Raw genomic sequence first — 16,887 nt, forward strand, 5'->3', positions numbered from 1 at the left:
TAGACCCGTGTGCTGTTCGGTGCTTATTTTTGGGCTATGGTTTACACAAAAAAGGCTTCCGGTGCTATGACCCCACTACCAAACGCACCTATGTCACCATGGACGTTACATTTCTTGAGTCCGAGAATTTCTATTCTTCACCAGTACCCAATTCCTCTCTTCAGGGGGAGACTCAAGTAGAAGAGACAAATTGGTTTATGGCCCCAGTGGGTGAGCATGGAACTGGAAATAGAGAGGTTGAACCGCATGAGGCACCACCAGAGATTGAATATGTCGAATTGAGGACCGAAGAACCTCAAAATAAAGAAGCAGAGTATCCTCAGCCCCCCTCCTCATCAGTGCCACTAGACCCTCTTCCTCCTGAGAATGTGCCTGAGGTAAGCACCCCTACTGCACCGTTATCTGCACCTTTACATACTCATGTTTTGGATTCCTCTTCTAGTTCTGTTTTGCCTTTTAGATACAATCGTGGGAAACCACCAAGTAGATATAGCCTAGATGAAGAAGGAAGGAAGTCCAAATACCCAATTGCAAATTATGTATCTACTCAAGGTCTGTCCAAGCCGCTCAAGACTTTCACTCAAACACTCTCCTCCTGCCATATTCCCAGTAGTGTTGAAGAGGCGCTATCTAATCCTAAGTGGGCACAAGCAATGCAAGAAGAACTAGAAGCTTTAAAGAAAAATAATACCTGGAAGTTGGTCCCGTTACCGGGAAAAAAAAATCAGTGGGATGCAAATGGGTGTTTTCTATAAAATACAAGGCTGATGGATCAATTGACCGATACAAGGCGAGACTTGTGGCAAAGGGATTTACTCAAACATATGGCATAGACTACTCAGAAACCTTCTCACCAGTAGCTAAACTGAATACTGTTAGAGTCTTACTATCTCTTGCAGCAAATCTGGACTGGCCTTTACAACAACTTGACATGAAGAATGCTTTCCTTCACGACAACCTTGAGGAGGAGGTATACATGGATATTCCACCAGGATATATAGGATCAACTGGGAACAAAATTGTTTGTAAATTGGAGAGGGCATTGTATGGACTAAAATAGTCACCACGAGCATGGTTTGGCCGACTGAGTTCAGCTATGAGGAAGTATGGCTATCGCCAAAGTAACTCAGACCATACTCTTTTCCTTAAACACCAACAAAGCAAGGTGAGAGCACTAAAAGTATATGTGGACGATATGATAATTACTAGGGATGATACTGATGAGATTTCAAAGCTACAAAAACAATTGTCTGCTGAATTTGAAATGAAGAACTTGGGAGGGCTTAAGTATTTTCTGGGAATAGAGGTAGCGAGGTCAAGAAAAGGCATCTTCCTCTCTCAAAGAAAATACGTACTAGACTTATTGACGGAAGTGGGATTACTAGAGTGTAAACCTGCGAATACACCGATTGTGCAGAACCATAGGCTTGGAGAATATTCAGACCAGGTGTCAGCCGATAAGGGGAGATATCAAAGACTAGTGGGGAAGCTCATTTACTTGTCTCACACTCGTCCAGACATTGCTTACGCCGTAAGTGTGGTAAGCCAATTTATGCATAATCCAAGTGAAGACCATATGGATGCTGTAATTCGAATTCTCCGCTATCTAAAGTCATCACCTGGAAAAGGACTATTGTTCTCCAAGAATACTCATCTGAATATTGAAGGATACACGGATGCGGACTGGGCTGGAAATATCCTGGATAGAAAGTCTACTTCGGGCTACTTTACATTTGTAGGAGGAAACTTAGTTACATGGAGGAGTAAAAAGCAGAAGGTGGTAGCCTTATCCAGCACTGAAGCCGAGTTCCGAGGCATGGCAAAAGGATTATGTGAGCTTCTTTGGCTTAGAGGGTTGCTAACAGAGGTCGGTTTTCCTCCTGACTCTGCAATGAATTTATTCTGTGATAACAAAGTGGCCATCAGCATATCTCACAACCCAATTCAACATGATCGAACCAAGCATGTGGAGATAGACCGACATTTCATCAAACAGAATCTAGAAGAGAAGATCATTCAGTTCCCTTTCGTCAAATCGGAGGATCAATTAGCTGATATCCTTACCAAGGCAGTTTCCAGCCGAAACTTCAATGACGCACTTGACAAGTTAGGTGTTAGAGATATCTACACACCAACTTGAGGGGGAGTGTTGGCGTGAGTCTCTCTCAACCAGCCAAGAATGGAAAGAACCTATTTAGGAATCCCTTCATTCGGGGATTCCTAACCGTGGGTATGAGCCCCTCCATCAGCCGAACATGGAAGAAACAGATATAGAAACTTCTTCATTCGGGAATTCATAGCTAAATGTAGCTGTAAATACTTTATGGAATTACTAGATTTAGGAATCCCTTTATGCTGGGATTAATAGTTTCCTAAAATAGCTTCTCTTGTATCTCTATAAATGTATATTCATTCTTTACGGAAAAAAAAATGGAGAAAGAAATTTTACAAAAACGACAATCCCCTATTTATATCTTAGGGTCCTTGCTTGGAAATGGATGGGGGATGTTTGATCCCTAGTGCAATGGTATTTGCACTTATAGCAACATCAGAGGGGGTGGGGGTGGGGGAGTAGGAACGGAACCGAAGGGAAGCCCCTTGAACATCGCTATACCAACACACCATCAAGAGGTTTCAGGTACACTAATAAGCAGGTGAGGACCGTCGGAGATGGAGACCAGCAGTGGAGATCAGGCTATCTGAGATGGATAGGGACAAGTAGGGTTGACCCCCTGCCCCAATGGATCGATATTTGCGATCCTCTCTCCAAGATCGATCCATCGATCTACCTTGTCTCCTCGAAGAAGCACTGATGCACCTCGATATCAATCCACCATGACAGTCAAATCTCCCCTAAAGGGAGGTTCCATAACTTAAAATAGAAATGTTAACCCAATGGTTTCAATGGTTTACTATTTGATTTTGATGATAACAAATAAATAAATTTAGTTCATTATTATGATTATAGCAAACGAATGAAAATTAGAAATTGAGATTTTTTTTGAAGGCAGATGTTGGAATTCTGAACGTGTGTTAGTATTTAAGGCGTAATGTTTTATTGGATATAATATTAATACAATTCTTGTTGATATAAAAAGAAGACTTATTTATCTAAAACTTTTATATTCAATATATTTTTAAATTTGAATGTTAGCTATGAGTAATAGGGTTTGAAATCTGTCTATCTATAACTGTAATTCAGGCTGACATATGTTTACTCTTTTAGCTGTAACTTTTCAACCAAATGTCCTTTTGAGATGATTCTTGTCAGGTTGGAAAGATAATTTAAAAGGTTAGAACTTTGTATCTAGCCACTCAACCTTTGATTTGTCAAAAATGTGCGGTAAAGCAGAAAATCAAATCTGAACCGAATCTGCCTATATTAAATGTGTTGAAAAAGGGTTTCCAAAGCTTCAAATTATTTCAAACAGAAAAATCGCTTCTCAAGCCTATAAAAGGAGGTTCATATCTCATATTGCAGCAAGAGAGAGTTTCATAGAGTTTGAATGGAAAATCAAGAGAAAGCATTCTAGTTCAACCTATATTGGAGAAGAATAGAAGATTTTGATTCGTCAAGCTTCCTTTCTCTCTTCTTTCTTTCTTTGTGAGCTTCATTTGTAAATCCAACTCCTTGGGAGTTATTACACACCTTGAGTGTGTCTCACATATTTGTTGTGAGAAGGTGAGAGAGCCTTCGTGGTTTTGTGAGAGAGAGATCGAGTAGATCTCTTGGAAGAAGTCAGTGGACTTCTTGACTCAAAACAAAGTAGTTTTGAGGGGAAGAGATTTTTCTGTAAAGGTTACAAGCACCTTGGAAGCTATTGCATAGTGAATATCAAGAGAGGTCCTTGAGTAGTAGACTAGGCATTGGCCGAACCACTTTAAATTTCGGTGTCTTATTTCTTCTCTATTTTCTTTGCTTATCTTGTTTTAAGTTTATCATAGTATACTCATACACATAAGATTTCACCTCTAGCACTCTATTTCTCAATTTGCATAAAGCTTGAAATTCTTCATTATTTTTGCAATTTGCATACATTTGCATACTTGATTTTTATCTTCATTTTTTTTGTTTATAAACCTAATTCGGCCCCCCCCCCCCCCCCCCCCCCCCCCCTCTTGGGTTGCCTAGTTGGGCCAACAAAAAATAAGGTTTTTCTGAGAGCGGAGTATGGACTATCAGTTATGCAACCTCAATCCTATCTGGAACATCTTGTTTTTGGGAGTGTTTGGTTCTTTTGAAGATTTGAGAATTTCTCTCTTTTCAGCAATAAATGCTACTAGTAGATCGAGTCTTAGGTTAATGTCCTTGAGAATATATTTTTGATCCCTTCATTCCAGCCAAAAGGCTCTAAAAGAGTAGGGATAATGACATATTTTTAGGGAATATAGAATTTCTATTAGTATGAGTTTGATAAGTTGACACTTGACACCTAATAGCTAGATATGTGATCAATGGATTCAATTATTTCTCCATGTAAAGTTCATGCTTCAAAATCTTTCTAAGTCTTCCTTTTCCAATTTTCTTTTGTATTTTTATGATTTTGACATATAACCAAAGGAAGATTTAATCTTTTGAGGGATTTACAGCTTCCATATGGTAATAGAAACCAGACATTTGAGACCATCAACTTTGAGGAATTTGCAGAATGATGAGGATGAGAAACCCTCATTATGTTCCACCTTTTTAATAGATCCAGTAGCTTGGTTTAGTTACTCATAGTAACTCACCTTTTCCTTGTGGCAACACCAACTTACATCCTTTCCTTGGCATTGCACCAAATGCACTATCTTGACGGTCATTGCTGATTATATTGACAATTAGAATGTATAGACTACTTATTATTGACATCAAATGATACATATTTTATCTTAATGAATCTTGTTGTTAGTTGCCCAATCTTTTCCAAAAGAATATCTGTTTTATGAAGAAGATTTCAGCAGGAGTTTGCCATATATGATAAGTTGGTCAATAAGTGCGGCAAGTCCCAAAAGTCTACTGCATAAGTGCTGTACAGTTGGATCGTCAACAAAATTCACAATCTGTTCTCTATCTTGGAAGAGTAACAATCCAAGAGTGAAGTTTCCAGAGAGGCTGATTCTTGAGCTGACTTTTATATTACTTGGGTTAGGCTATTGCACCAGTTATGATGAAAATTCAATTTGATATACTTATCTTGGACCTCAATTATTTGCATACACTCTTGCATTAACTATTTGAACTTTTTCGACTAGTATTGGTGCAAAACTCTTGCATCTCGTCCAAAAAAGCTAGCTAGAAGGAGTTATTTTTGGTTGATGGCCTTGTATAGGTACTCAAGATCTTTTAAGCACATAGTATATATGAGATTAAATATATGCTTGCATAGGTCCTCATATACTTCTTTCGTTTAAGCTCTAGTGTGTTCATCTGACAAAGAGTCCAAATCTGTTGACCCTAGAATTGATTTTGATGATCACAAAACTTTGTGGTATAATGACTAATGTTTTGTATTGGAAGAAAAATGTTATTTTGTAGGAAGAATAGCAAGAGATCTGATGATTTTCAAAGAGAAAGCCAAAAGAATAGTCAAGGAGCGACTCCTGGAAGCCTCGAGTCGACTCTGGCCCAAATGGTAACTTTGGCACAGAGCTCAAGTTGACTCCAACATTCCCAGAGCTGACTCCCATAGGAAAAGACAGAAACCCAATTTTGAAGAGCCCGAGCTCAAGTTGACTCCCAACTTACGCGAGCCGTCTTCCGTAAAGAATTACAGAATGTTATTTTTGAAGAGCCCGATCTCGAGCTGACTCCAGACAGGCACGAGACGTCTCCTATCTCAGGCGAGCCGTCCCCCAGAATGGCCGAGTCGACTCCAAGTCTGCTGACACCTCCAACGGCCAGTTTTCAGAACTTTTCCAACAGCTCTTTTCCACTTTCTGATGGCTAGTTTGGGTCTCCAAGGTTCTCCAAAGCTTATAAACACATGGGAGTACCTCAAGAACAAAAAGAGAAAAAAGCCTATCAAAAGAAAGAGAGAAATCCAAGAGTACCTAAGCTTCCCAAGTCAAAATCCTCAAGTGAGTTTTAGAGCCAAATCTTTGTGTGAGAAAATCAGTCAGAGCAAAAGCAGTGATTCAAGTGAAGAGTTAGCAGCTTGCATTCAAGGCCCTTCATCCATAGTCAACTACTCCTCTTAATAGCTTCAGAGCTTGCATTTATTGTTCAATTTATTTGAGCTCTGTTTTTGTTACAGCATTTAATACTTTGTTTTAATTACTGCTGTAACTGCTTTCATTCTTACACTTGTAAAGATTCTTCCAAACTTAAATTGAAAGTTGTTGAATCAAGAGGATTCAATAAGAAAAAAGGTTTTGGTTGATGTGCCTTGAAAAAAACCAACTAGGTTGTTTGTGAGCCCAAAAAACAAACAGTGTAAAGATTTTAGTTAGTAAGCCTTTGGGAAGAAACCAACTGGGTTCGTTGTGATCCCTAAAAAATAACGAGTTGGGTTGTGAACTCGGAAAACAACCGCACTATAATCAGAAAGGATTATAGTGAAAATTTTCAAGAGGTCTTGGAGAGTGGATGTAGGTACAGGATGGCACCAAACCACTATAAAACCTTTGTGTTTGTGTGTGTGCATTGCTTACTTTGTTTATTGCATTTATACTTCAGTTATTTACTTAAGAATTGTTTTATTTCGCTATACTTAGAAAAAAAGTTTTGAAAAATCCAATTCACCTGATGGGGACATCAGAGCCCTTCATCCAGATGATCTTGAGCCCCCGGATTGAGTCAGACCCGTTTATTTGCATATTTATTTTATTATTTTATTTCTGGGCTTATTTGCATTCTAGGGTTTATTTGTGGTTTATTTTATTTCTGGGCTTATTTGCATTTTAGGGCTTATTTGTGGTTTATTTGTGTTATTTGTGGGTTTATTAGGATTTATTTCTGTGTAAAGGGGTTTATGCAAATTGTGTATTTGGGCCCTATATATAGGGAACTATTTTCATGATTAGGGTTTAATGAAGAATTAAGAAATTTTCTCCCCACCTATTCTCCTCCTCTCTTCTTCTCTTCTTCCTCTTCTCCTCCTCCTCCTCTTTCTCTTCTCCCTCTTCTTCTGTTCTGATTTAAAATCCCACTGAAGTTTTCCTCCAAAATTGGTGCGGCATCAACTTGGTATCAGAGCCACGGCTTTGCCCCTGTTGCAAAAGCCTCGATCCCCCCTTTTCTCGTCCCCCTCTCGGTTCTCACACAAAGAATAGAAGGAGAGAAACCCCTGCGCCAGACCCTCCCCACCCGTCATCGCACCTGAGCCCGCCGCCGCCCTCAGTCGCCGCCGCTGCCTCCCCCACCTCGCAGGCCGCCGCATCCCCACGGAAGGCACCGCCAAAAGCAGAGTCCGTCATCAACAAACACCATTTACTGTTAGCTGTGGCCACCCTGTGGGCCTCAGGCTTTACAGAAGAAAGACACACAAAAAAAAAAACAAAAAAACAAAAGAATAGAAGAAGACGGGTTTGGACGCCCCATCCAAAGCCCCTCTCGTCCGGCTGAGGTGGGGTTCCTCGCTTCCCTGGCCTCGATCGGAACCCAAACCGACGACACCCGAGGAAGAAGGCCGGCGATCGGGCGCGAGAAGAAGAAGAATACGCCCGATCCCGTGTAACCCGACGCCCCCCCTTTTTTTTTTCCCGCCCCACTGTCGCAGTCGAGCGCGCCGCCACGTTCTTCCGTCGTCGTCCGCGGGCGAAGCACGGCGGAGAGGAGCCGAACCCACCTCCCCATCATCTTCTTCCGCTGTCGCAGCCCCGTCCCGCAGGCCCAGCCGCGAAGATCGGCACGCCCTTCCGAACCGTCGGGAGGTTGAAGACGGACTGCGCTTCACAGGTAAGATCCCAAACCCGAAAACCCGCTAGCCCGGGTCCGTTCCAAAAAAAAAAAAAAAAAAAAGCTCCGCACGTGACCGCACGTGCGTGCCAAAAAAAAAAGAAAAAAAAAAGGTACCTGTTCATCTTCCTCGCCGTGAGCACCCTCGCCACCGCCGTCGCCGCCCGCCTCGCCGCCTTGCCACCGCCTTCGTCCGCCTTCGTCACCGCGGCCGTCCGCAGCGCCGCCCGTCCTTGCCGCGACCGCCGTCGCCGTTCCACCGCAACGCCACCTTCGTCTTGCCGCCCTCGCAACCGCCGGTCCGAGTTTTTTTTTCCACCACGCCGCTCCGCCTGGCCGCCTTCGCCACCCCCACCGCTTCTTCTCCGATCGCACGCCGCCCACTGCTGCCTCCACCTCGCCGCCATCTTCCGAACTCCCATCGCCGTCCCCTCCACCAAAGCCCCTCGCCGCCTCTGGCTTCCCCTCCGTTTGCCGCTGCACCAGACCGCCGCCACCCGCCTGCCGCTTCCTCTGCTCCGCCGCCGGCCGTCCCCATCCCGAACCCCTGTCACCTTCCGCCGCCCCTCTTCCCCTCAAACCCCTTCCTATCTGGCCGAACCCACGCGCCTCCCACCCACCTTCTAAAGTCAACACGGACCGACCCCAGGCCCACGCAGCAGGAGCCTGCCCCAACTCTCTCTCACGAGCCCAAGTCAGCAGGCCGAGCCACTGTAGAGCCCCTTTCAACGGGCCTTTTCTTCTCCAGGGGCCACATCACCCCTCCCTCCTCTCTTTTCAAGCCCATCAGCTGCACTTCGCTCCTGATCGTCGCCCCAGACCTCGAGCGCACCATTCTAGTTGACTGCATCCGCCACAGGTGATAGGTTTCTACTTTTTCTGGCTTGTTCATTTAATTATGTTCTAGTTCTCTTGCATGATAGCCACATTTTGAAAACTTATATTACTGTTATAATTCAGAACATTGAACCTTTCACTTCTGAACCCGTCCTATTACCCTTTAAATCTTGACATTAAATTAGCACACCCTAGTAACAGGACGTTTCTCAACATTATTCGATCAAATTGATTTAGGATCAGAACAACTGTACTACTTGATTGCAATCTAATTTCTTAAATTGAATAATCTTAATCCTTAATTCTGAATAACCGAAGTAAAAATCAGCAACATTTAAATTTTAAGTTATTATTGTGAAGACTTGCTGATTTCTGAAATCATAATAGAGTGCATTAGTAGGTTGTCCTGCATCAAATTTGGTCCTACATCATAGTTATTAGGGTTTCATTAGTGACACTGCATTTCACATCATCACCTAGTGTCATCATTGCATGTCAACCTGTAGTGATATGGAGTACTATTTCAGTCAACCTAAAACCCCTGTAACTACCATTAATTCCGACATTTTGAGGTCTATCAAGGAACAGATCGTTGCCATGCGGGCTGGATACAAGGAATTCACACAAGAGATCCGTGAGCTCATGCAAAATTCTAGGACCCCTACACCGCCAATCCCTGTTGCAGCCCAACCTAAAATCAGTTTGGTTGCACCACCTGTAATCCTTCCCCGTGTTCTTGGGCACCAAACTCAATGTTCAAGATGTCAACAATTCGACCACATAGCATCCCAATGTTCCATTAGGACCTACCTGAGTACTGAACCAGAAGCTAGGAGCCAAGAGGTCGAATATGTCGAAGAAGTTTATGAACCAAATATAGAAGACTATGAAGAAGACTTTGAAGACGAACCTATAGAATTAGATTTTGTCCAAAATGATTTCCAAAGGGAGATTATTGATCTAAGTACAACCAAGTCATTTCACATCACTACTGTGGAAGAGATAGTGACAGATATTGAGAGTCAGTCACCTGAATTGGCACTTGTAGCTAAAGATACCCATGTGGAGTCCAATCTTGAACAATCTCCTATAGTAGTTTCCCTTCTAGAGGAGCTTAATGATGTAGTCCCTGATGATCTTCCGGATACACTTTCTCCGATGCGTGATATCCAACACGCAATTGATCTAGTTCCCGGAGTATTTCTGCCCAACCTTCCACATCATAGGCTCAACCCAAATGCATATGCTAGGACTTGGGATTTAATTTTACCGACAATTGAGTTTGCATATAATAGTTCGGTTCATAAGTCCATAGGCATAAATCCATTCGAAGTGGTGCATGATTATAAACCTAGGCAACCCATAGACCTGTTTTTCATGTCTCATCAGTATAGAGTCTTTGAGTCTGCGCAATCAATTGCTTCACATCCACATTCATTGCATCAAGAAATCAGCAATTGTAGTCATTTTAATAACTTAAAATATAAATTTCTTGCTGATTTACATAGACGTTATAAAGAGTTAAGTGAAAAAGATTACGTCATGATAAGAATTAGGCTTGAACGATTTTCTTCAGATACGTTTAAGAAATTGCAAACTTGTAGTGCAGAACCGTTCAAAATCTTAAAGAAAATCAGTTCGAATGTATATGTTGTGGATCTTCCTGATGACTATGGGATTAGTGCGACATTTAATATTGAAGATTTGGTCCCATACAAAAAGATAATATTCATGCCTTCTGACCCCTTTATTGATATACCTGCCCATGTTGGACACCCTGACCAATTACCTGCTGTTGAGCCACCACTTCCCAAAGTTCATGCACGCAGAGAACAAATAGAACATATATTGGATGAGCAGGTTATTTCAACCAGGAACGGTGGTTACCAACGTTACCTTGTTCGGTGGAAAGGTCGACCAAAGTCTGATGTGACGTGGATTTTCAGAGCACAGTTGCATCGCCTTGACTCCGATCTTCTGGAGCAGTACGACAGTCGGCCAGACCTGTACTCGACGGGGTCGAGTTTTTTTCACCCGGGAGGAGTTGATGGGGACATCAGAGCCCTTCATCCAGATGATCCTGAGCCCCCGGATTGAGTCAGACCCGTTTATTTGCATATTTATTTTATTATTTTATTTCTGGGCTTATTTGCATTCTAGGGTTTATTTGTGGTTTATTTTATTTCTGGGCTTATTTGCATTTTAGGGCTTATTTGTGGTTTATTTATGTTATTTGTGGGTTTATTAGGATTTATTTCTGTGTAAGGGGGTTTATGCAAATTGTGTATTTGGGCCCTATATATAGGGAACTATTTTCATGATTAGGGTTTAATGAAGAATTAAGAAATTTTCTCCCCACCTATTCTCCTCCTCTCTTCTTCTCTTCTTCCTCTTCTCCTCCTCCTCCTCTTTCTCTTCTCCCTCTTCTTCTGTTCTGATTTAAAATCCCACTGAAGTTTTCCTCCAGAATTGGTGCGGCATCATCACCCCCCCCTCTTGGGCTGCATCTTCTAGGCAACAATTGGTATCAGAGCAAGGTTCTTTGTAACTTTTGTAGACTTAACCATTTAAAGCCAAAGATCTATGGCAGCCCCTGTAGGAACTTTAATGGTCGAAGGTCAATCTGAAAGTAGACCCCCACTGTTTGCTGGATTGAACTATAGTCTTTGAAAGATTAGAATGAAAATTTTTATCCAAGCACAAAGCTATGATTTATGAAATCTCAAAGTACATGGTCCACACACACTCACTAACACTAAAAATGAAAAGAAAGTAGTTCAATCAAATGCTATAGCTATGAATATACTTTATTGTGCTCTTAGTGAAAATGAATTTAACAAAATCTCTATATGCTCTTCTGCTAAAGAAATTTGAGACAAATTAGAAATGATTTAATATCAAAGAAACAAAAATTAATTTGTTAACACAAGATTTTGAAATGTTTAAAATGCAATCTTATGAATCTATTTCTGAAATGTTTTCAAGGTTTTCATTATCATTAATGATTTGAATTCTTTAGAAAAACCATGTACTAATGCTGATCTTGTGACAAAGGTACTTAAATCGTTGCCTAAGTCTTGCAAAGGTGACAACCATTCAAGAGGCTAAAGATCTAAACAAGCTATCCTTAGATGAGCTCTTGGGTTCTCTCATGACCCATGAGATGAGCATGATGACCCAAGAAGAGGATAGCAATGGAGGCAAGAGATACTCGGCATTCAAGTCCTCCAATCAGGAAGAAAGCTCAAAAAATGAAGAATCCGGTGATGAAGACAAAGACTTATCATCAATCACCAAGAAAATCAAGAACTTTCTGAAAATGAAGAAAAAGAAGAAACAAGAAAGAAGAAAAGCTTCAGCTGAGGGAGAGCTGAACAAAGAAAGAAAGAAGAAAGGTATGAGAAGAAAGAAAGCCTTGGCCAAGGGGTAGCCAAGCAAGAATAAGAAAAAAAAGTTGAAAACTTGGAGCGACAATGAAGAATTTAGCTCCAAAGAAGAAGAAATTGAGGTAAACAACTTGTGCCTTACGGCACATGATGATAAGGTAAAACCTAAAGCCCTTCTTGATTTTACTATAGATGAATTACAAGATGAAGCTCTATATTATGAACTAAAACAATCAGAAATGAAGAATAAAGAACTTAGGAAAATAAACTCTAAACTATCTGAACAAAAAGAATTATTTTCAAAACAAAAGGATCAATTAATTATGGAGAATAATGATCTAGAGTTAAAAGGTAGAAGATTTAAATGCTAAGACTTCAAAATTCACACAAATAGAAAAGAATTTAGATACAATAGTTACTAATTCTAATCATGTCTTCATAAAATATAATTACTATAGAAGCAAGGGACACTTGGCACATTCATGTCTATTTAAAAACAATATGACTAGAGGAATTAAGAAAATTTGAGTTCCTAAAGAAACAATAATTACTTGTCAACTAGGATTTAAGAAAATTTGGATACCCAAATCTAAAACTTGATTTAAATCAACACTAGGATATTTTGTTTTAAAGCTTGAAATTATTATAAAAGCTAAAAATTAATTCATGCATATATAAAAGAAACAAAACCCTAAGATAGAAGAAGATAAGTTTCTAAAAATGAACAAGTGATTCTAAAGTTGAAAATTTGGTCATAACTATGATTATTTGAAAGAAGCATAATTCAACTTAAATAAATTCTTAAAAATGAATGAAGGAATTTGAATCTGCAAATTAGAAAAAATAGATTGATTTTGATGAACCTTCTTGTGTTAACTTACTTGCCTTAGTTATATAATGGCTTATACTTTGAGTTTAGTTCTATAGAGCTTTTCTTATCTCAAATGGATATGATTTGATACTCGAAAATATAAGTTGTATTGAAACTCATAGAAAACGCATTTATGATATGATTGATTAGCATTGCTTTGTCATTTTCTTTGGAGCATGTGCACGTGGCTCTTGCCCAACAGATCATCGAGAGTTCTGTTCGTTGCCGTATACAACAAATGGCTGGCGCACGCAAGAGAACATATACCACTCCCCGCACCGTAGCCGCCTCTTGAAAGCGGTAGTGGGCGGACACCGAAGTCACGCAACAAAATCGGGAATTGGCATCCCCTCCCGGGCCCATACAAGAAATTATCCGCATCACCTATAGACTTGGCTGCATCATATCAGTGTTTGGGACGAACGAGGAATAGGGCGATCGAATAAACCAGGGTTTCATCAGATTTTTTACCCCCCTTAAACCAGGGTTAACCATGGTTCGTGTTTAAGTCGGGAGAAGCTGTCTGTGGGTGTCTCTAGACCTCACAAACTCTCGAAGGGTCGCTACTCGCTATAAATACGAGGAAGAGATAGCTCACCTCCCAAGACTAAACAAGACATTCAACAGAATGGAGTCCTTGCTTACTCTCTTAGCTTACTCTTGTCTCCTCTTATTCCCAATAGCTGTATTCCTATGCGTCAAGGCCGCCTGGCCGAGCCGGAGGCTGCCTCCTGGCCCGTTAAGGCTCCCAAACATCGGCAATGTTCATCAGTTGGGTGAGCATCCACACCGCTCGCTCCGGCTACTCTCGGAGAAGTATGGTTCCCTCATGAGCCTAAAGCTTGGTTTCATACCAACCATCATCGTATCCTCACGGGAGATGGCCTCCGAGATTCTGAAGACCCAAGATCTCGTGTTTTGCACCAGGCCTCCCCTCGTCGCCTTCAAGCGATTCTCTTATGGTGGACGGGACATGGGATTGTCACCCTACAGCGAGCAGTGGAGACAACTGAGGAGGATTAGCATGTTAGAAGTCTTCAGTGCAAAGAGGGTGCAAGCCTTTCAGTCCATAAGGGAGGAAGAAGTGAACACCCTAGTACAAACTCTGTTAACGCAATCCTCGAGTGGTCCTGTGAATCTTAGTGAGATGTCTTTCTGCCTCTTTAACAATATCACTACTCGAGAAATCTTCGGCAGGAGGATTTCGGGTGATGGTGACTGCACGAGCAGCAAATACCATTCTCTCCTAAATGAGATGATGTCTTTACTGGGAGGTTTTTTTTTAGGGGACTTCTTTCCTTCGATGGAGTGGTTGGATGTGCTCACCGGGACGAGAGCGAGGCTCAAGAGGAGCTTCCATGCCATGGATGAGCTTCTTGAGGAGGAGATCGAAAAGCACATCCATGGTGGAGGAAGCCGAGATGACTTCATTGGTGTTCTCCTCGGGCTTCAGAAGGATTTAAGCCTTGGGTTCCCCCTCACCAGGGATCATATCAAAGGCATCGCCATGGTTAGTATCTTTGCCTCACTTCTTCCTTTACTTTGTTAGAGTGCTACGAGTTATTTTATCAACCTACATGTGCAGAGGAATTATACAATTATGCTATCATCTTTGAGACATCCGATAAAATTGGAACATAATTGTAATAGTAATAACATCATCAACAACAACCTCTATAAATCATATATTAATTAAAATTATAATGAAATAAGCCTTGTGGGAGTCACATATATTGGTAGAATCTTTGTTTTTCAAAACCTAGTGATGGATCATTCCGTATCAACTGAGGCATGTTAAGCCAGAAGCACATCAGATCATTCGATTACAGCAGTTGATCATGCATCTAGTGTTTATAACTGTATATAGCGTCTCCTCGAGACATCCGATAAAATTGGAACGGTCATCGTCATCATATATGGTGCTTTGTTCCCATTTTGGGAGTCATTATGGTTGCACTTATTAATGCCAATAAGTCCATGATGTGAAACATTGGACCATCAATTGATTAGACGAGTATCAAGCCAAAGGATGTTATAATCAAATATGGATCGAAGACTTAGTCATCAAAGACTTCTCCGCCTTGGATGTGGTGTAATTCATATATGCAATTACTTGCCCTGTAAATCCTCACTATTTCATGCTTCACAGGAGAGAGAGAGATAGTTTGACATATCAATGGGACCATGCTTTGAATGCATGGGCTCTCCATCATCATCCCTTGGATGGCCTGAGTTGATAAGACTAGACTTATCTCATCTCCTTACCAACCGGAGAGGATAAGAATACTCTTGGGGTCATGTAGTGATACTCATGTGAGCGAAGCTCTCCGTACAGAACCAGGTAAGATTATATCAGCAAAAAAATCAGGTTAGCTTTTGGCTTGGAGATCCAAAAGTCAGCACAGAAGCGCACATGCTAACCATTTGGCAACTTCCGAGTGGGCCATGCAAGGTGTGGTCCCTAGAGGGGATTAATAGAAGGGATTATATGGGGAAAAACTAGTTCAGCTCCCTATCTCATACTTTTGATTGCTTTTGTAAGACGTGCACTACGTACAAATTCTGCACCATGTAGTTAATAATGATGCATAAATAATTTGTCCTATTCTAAATGCTTTTATTTTCCTCTCTTACACATAAACACTATATAACTACGGTAAATATACATGCTTGTTTCTACATTGTCCATATAAATATATTTACAGTAGAGAAATCATGCTATATTGATTTCTTTAAAAAAATTCAAAAAATTATTTTATATTTGATCTGATAATCACTTCTATATTTGGCAGAATGTGTTTATTGGTGGATCAGACACCTCTGCATCTATCTTAGAATCAGGAATGACTGAGCTTATGAGGAACTTAACAGTTATGAAGAAAGCACAAGATGCAGTTCGAGGACTCCTTGGAAATAAAGGAAAGGTGGAAGAGGGTGATATTCAACAACTTCATTATCTCAAGCTCGTAATTAAGGAAGTTCTTCGGTTGCACCCCCCCGCTCCGTTGCTACCCCCTCGAGAATGCATGCAAGATTGCAAGATCAATGGATGTAACATTCCTAAGAAGGCAAGGGTGTACATAAATGCATGGGCTATTAGCAGGGATCCTCGATATTGGCAAGATCCAGAAGCCTTTATCCCCGAAAGGTTCGAGGGTAATGATATCAATTTCAAAGGGCAACATTTCCAATTCATACCTTTCGGGAGTGGCCGGAGGATGTGCCCAGGAATGTCATTGGGTGTGGTTTCCGTAGAGCTTGCACTTGCCAATCTTCTCTATAGGTTTGATTGGGACTTGCCTAGTGGAATGAACAAAGAAAATATTGACATGGAAGAGCAATTTGGTTTGGTAGTTCGTAGGAAATCACCTCTTATTCTAGTGGCAACACCAGTATCTTTTGATACCTAGAGCCTCCTCCTTGAACCAAGCAAACTTATCTTCACTATCATGGTTGATTGCAAGTATAAAAGAGGATGGATCGATAAAAATATCTACTCTTATGGCAATGAATCTGTTGGGGCTTTTGCCCAATCTCTTCCAAAAGGAAAAGGACTATGTATTATGAAGAAGGTTAATTTATACATATATTTATGTATTTATGTGTGTATATTAGTAAGTATGTAATCAATCAGCTATTTTATACTGTTCGGACATGTATCCAGTCTAAAAGTTTAACATGCTTGATTAGATATCTAACCTATCCATATTCAAGTTTCGATCAGGTCTGGGTTAAGTACTAGGCCTATTTATTGGAGTGATAGACTAGTTAGCGTATAGAGATATTCCATTTCTACTAGCAAGGTGGTTTAAAGAGAGAACTGCAAGCCTTTTTTTTTCTTTTTTTAACAAATGCAACTGATTGATTAATCATACAAATATATAATATTCCAATTATCCTCCTAGCAGGACACA

The 16,887-nt window shown here is 40.8% G+C and overlaps 1 protein-coding gene across 2 annotated transcripts in view; it reads left to right on the forward strand.

The window, feature by feature from the left end:
- The window catches only part of LOC120110237 (cytochrome P450 71A1-like), a 36,956-nt gene extending 20,328 nt beyond the window's left edge, over nt 1-16,628 (forward strand). Inside the window, exons 2-3 of one of the 2 annotated variants that reach the window (XM_088703006.2) lie at nt 14,248-14,483; nt 15,766-16,628. In XM_088703006.2, the coding sequence (XP_088559132.1) occupies nt 14,277-14,483; nt 15,766-16,383 (825 nt within the window). In that variant the 5' untranslated portion in view covers nt 14,248-14,276 and the 3' untranslated portion in view covers nt 16,384-16,628. Of the gene's footprint in view, nt 1-13,557; nt 14,484-15,765 lie in introns of those variants that run through there. The other variant, XM_039124641.3, reaches the window with a different exon arrangement.
- The last annotated feature ends 259 nt before the right edge of the window (nt 16,629-16,887 follow it).

The sequence above is a fragment of the Phoenix dactylifera genome, chromosome 8 (assembly GCF_051530095.1).
Source record: "Phoenix dactylifera cultivar Ajwa chromosome 8, Ajwa_hap1_PhDact_Kaust_v1.1, whole genome shotgun sequence".
Classification (NCBI taxonomy): domain Eukaryota; kingdom Viridiplantae; phylum Streptophyta; class Magnoliopsida; order Arecales; family Arecaceae; genus Phoenix; species Phoenix dactylifera.